The sequence below is a fragment of the Kryptolebias marmoratus genome, linkage group LG18 (assembly GCF_001649575.2).
Source record: "Kryptolebias marmoratus isolate JLee-2015 linkage group LG18, ASM164957v2, whole genome shotgun sequence".
In the NCBI taxonomy this organism is placed as follows: domain Eukaryota; kingdom Metazoa; phylum Chordata; class Actinopteri; order Cyprinodontiformes; family Rivulidae; genus Kryptolebias; species Kryptolebias marmoratus.
Genome location: NC_051447.1, coordinates 20,588,563 through 20,591,975, shown reverse-complemented (window position 1 = coordinate 20,591,975; position 3,413 = coordinate 20,588,563). Strand labels below are relative to the sequence as shown.

Genomic DNA, 3,413 nt, shown 5'->3' with positions numbered 1-3,413 from the left:
CCAGAGCTGCAGGTCAGTGAATGCACCAGAGCCGCTGGTCAGACAGGTCAGTGAACGCACCATAGATGTGGGTCAGACAGGTCAGTGAACGCACCAGAGCTGCAGGTCAGTGAACGCACCAGAGCCGCTGGTCAGACAGGTCAGTGAACGCACCATAGCTGCAGGTCAGTGAACGCACCTGAGCGATGAACGGAGCGATCATTCCTCCGATCCGACTGAACGACGTGCAGAAACCCATCCCCAGAGACCGGGCCACCGTCGGGTACACCTGAGAGGAAACAACACACCTGAGGATCTGAACCGGACTTCAGAAACCAGGATTCTGGGTCTGGAACCAGCAGGGTGGACCTACCTCAGCTGTGTAAATGTAAACCACGTTAAAGTTCATGGAGACGAGAGACCGGAGCAGGAACAGCAGAACCGTGAAACCAAACCTGCAGGACATCGGGTTTAGAGAAGAAAAACCTTGAATCTGACATCCATGATAAACCTGGTCCTGGTCCATCTGGAGGCCGGGTTCTGTTCTTACATTGTGGTGCAGATGTTGACCATCATGAAGAGAACAGCTGTGATCAGCTGAAGAACCGTCAGAGTGGTCTTCCGTCCAAACACGTTGAGCAGAGCGATGTTTATGGGGACCACTGGGAGGACAGAGGACAGGGAGTGGGTCAGACAGAACCTGGTCCAGAACTTCATGTGACAGAGCTGCCTCTGGTGGACAGAGTGAGTATTACAGCCACTGGGCTGAAGAAAGAACCTCCATCTGATGAAGAACAGTGACTGTTTATGGTTCTGATCTCACTGGGGGACCTCAGAACCCCGGCAGAAGTTCCTGACTCACGTGCGACCTCTCCCAGGGAGCTGATGAGCAGGGTCTGGTAGTCGCTGGTTCCGAAGGGGATGCAGTAACACAGTCCGTCCTCATGGCGGTGTTTGACCTGATGCTCCCGGTCGGCGTTCGTCACGCACAGCAGGTTCTTCTCCAGCAGCTCCGAACTGCTCAGCACCGAACCATAGTACACGAAGGACGCCACGAACCTTCAGACCAAACACAAAACTGAAGTCTGGCTCTGACCGGGACCAATCAGAGACAAGAACCAACACCTGGATCAACAGGAACGTTCAAGGAACTCAGCGAAGAGCTGTAGATTTATACAAGCTGGAAAAGTCTTTTGGAGCCATTTCTAAACAACTTCAGACTCTATTTTTCTGATTAGAACTGATGCATTTGGTCTTACTGACATTTAAACAAAGATGGAGGACGAGAAAGAACTGCTCTACAGAGGAAAGCTGGAGACTAGATGCTGCAGAATGGAGAGAAGGGACACGAGAACAGGACGTTGTCATCGGCATAAAGATGCATTCAGGAGCAGCAGCTGAAACTACATCGTTAATGTTGATGGAGAACAAGATGGAACCCTGAGGTGGAAATAATGAGTGGTTCTGACAAGATATTTTCATTCTTCATCAAACACCTGCAAGCTAAAGTTTGAAAAATGTAAAAAGAAATGATTTTAAAATTTTTACCATGAATACCAGAGCAACAGGGAGGTTCTTCTTAGCGATGAACTGAGCAGGATTCTCCAGTTCCCTCGATCTTTCTGAAACATTTACAGGAAAACGTCTTTCAGTCGGAGAGAAATCAGAACCATTTATCAGAGCTAAAAGCTCAATAAGCATAAGACAAAAAACAGAACATAACTTTAAATAAAGGTAAATATTTTGGAAAGTATAAAAGTTACAAAAACCAAAAGTCTCAGTCGCCATCGGCTGAATGAGCCGAAGGTTTGGCTGTCTGAACAGCTAAAACAGCACAAAGTCTGCTGAAGTAGAATGAGACTGAAAAACATATAAAAGCAACAAACGTTTCTGCTACAAACTGAAAGAAGTTTATATAAAATCACAGTTTTATAATGAACTTTTCACCCTTCTTTTTCACTGTTCTCCAGCAGGAGGTTGTAAACGTACCACAGCCGGCTCCTCCAGCCGCCCCGGAGGAAGACTAGCTCGGTTCATTCTGGCGATCCACTGTAGAGTTCTGATGGCAGCGTCTATGTTCCCTGCCGACACGTTGTACCGAGCCGACTCAGGAATAAACTGAGGAAACAGAAAAAACAATCAGTTCGTCTGCAGGAGAAACAGCAGCTCAGGTCAGAGGATTTCATCTGAAACTGAAGCTCCAGCTGCAGCAAAGATTCTTCACATGATTTCAGCTGAAGTTTGATCGTTTTTATTTCTAAATGAGCTGTTGGTGAAAAACTTTCTTCTTCTTCTCTAGTTTCTCCTTCCACCCAGTGTGATGGTTTCCTCTCAGAGATCAGAGGTCACACACCCTAACTCTCATTGACTCCCACTGTGATCTTTTATTGTTCCATCATGGCCGCCCCCACACACCAGTCCTGTCTTTACTAGAACTTTGAAGCTCAGGAGAACTGAATAAAAGCCTTGGCAGGATTCATTTGGAGCTCAGGGATGCTCAGAGGTGAAGAGGACGTCCAACCTTGAAGAGGAAGAGGAGGATGACACTCGGGGTGATGGAGAGCCGGATCATCCACCTCCAGCCCAAAGTGGGAACCACCAACATCCCGAGAACGATGATGAGCACGGAGCCCGTCATCCAGAAGATCTGACACCAAAACACAAAGCTTGTTAGAGATGTTTTTTCTCAGAGCTTTGACAGAAATTTAAATGTTTTCTCTGCTTTAAATGAAATGATTAATAAACTAAAAGTGGAACCTGAAGTGATGAACTCACCGTGGCCAGAGGCAGCAGGAAGGCTCGATACTTCGCCGGGATGAACTCCGTCTTCAACACGAACCTGAACAGTAACCAGATGAATTAAAGATGGTTCTGTTACTAAACAGCTGTCAGCCAATCCAATCATCAGGTTGTTAAAGTGTCTGAGCTGACCCCTGCGACACGCCCGCGACGCCGCAGCCCACCATGCTGCGCATGAAGATGAACCATCCGTAGGTGGGAGCGAACGACGTGAGCAAGGAGAAATAGGAGCTCCACACGAAGCCTCCAACCACCACCTGGATTATACGGACAGTAACGGCCCAAATCAGGAGAAAACGCAGAGAAAACCTGCTGGTTTCATTTATTAGGACTTTAATCTCACCTTCCAGCGTCCGTATCTGTCAGCTAGGTATCCTGATAAAACCCCACAAACCATGAAGCCAACAAACACCATCTACAGGAATCAGGAAGTGAGGAAATACAGCTGTAACACTGATTTAACCAACCATCCAACTAACCATCCATCTGACCATCCATCCATCCATCTGACCATCCATCCATCTGACCATCCATCCAACCAAACATCCATCCATCTGACCATCTATCCATCCAACCAACCATCCAACCAACCAACCAACCAACCAACCATCCAACTAACCAACCAACCAACCAAC

General features: G+C 47.4%; 1 protein-coding gene across 1 annotated transcript in view; it reads right to left on the bottom strand.

The window, feature by feature from the left end:
- Nucleotides 1–3,413, bottom strand: part of svopl (SVOP-like) — a 10,325-nt gene that overhangs the window by 2,656 nt on the left and 4,256 nt on the right. The window contains exons 5-14 of the mRNA XM_017403765.3: nt 3,122–3,193; nt 2,911–3,035; nt 2,755–2,818; nt 2,501–2,626; nt 1,969–2,097; nt 1,528–1,601; nt 842–1,038; nt 530–641; nt 353–434; nt 179–268 (exon numbers count right to left, since the gene is read on the bottom strand). Of these exons, the coding sequence (XP_017259254.1) occupies nt 179–268; nt 353–434; nt 530–641; nt 842–1,038; nt 1,528–1,601; nt 1,969–2,097; nt 2,501–2,626; nt 2,755–2,818; nt 2,911–3,035; nt 3,122–3,193 (1,071 nt within the window). The remainder of the gene's footprint in view (nt 1–178; nt 269–352; nt 435–529; nt 642–841; nt 1,039–1,527; nt 1,602–1,968; nt 2,098–2,500; nt 2,627–2,754; nt 2,819–2,910; nt 3,036–3,121; nt 3,194–3,413) is intronic.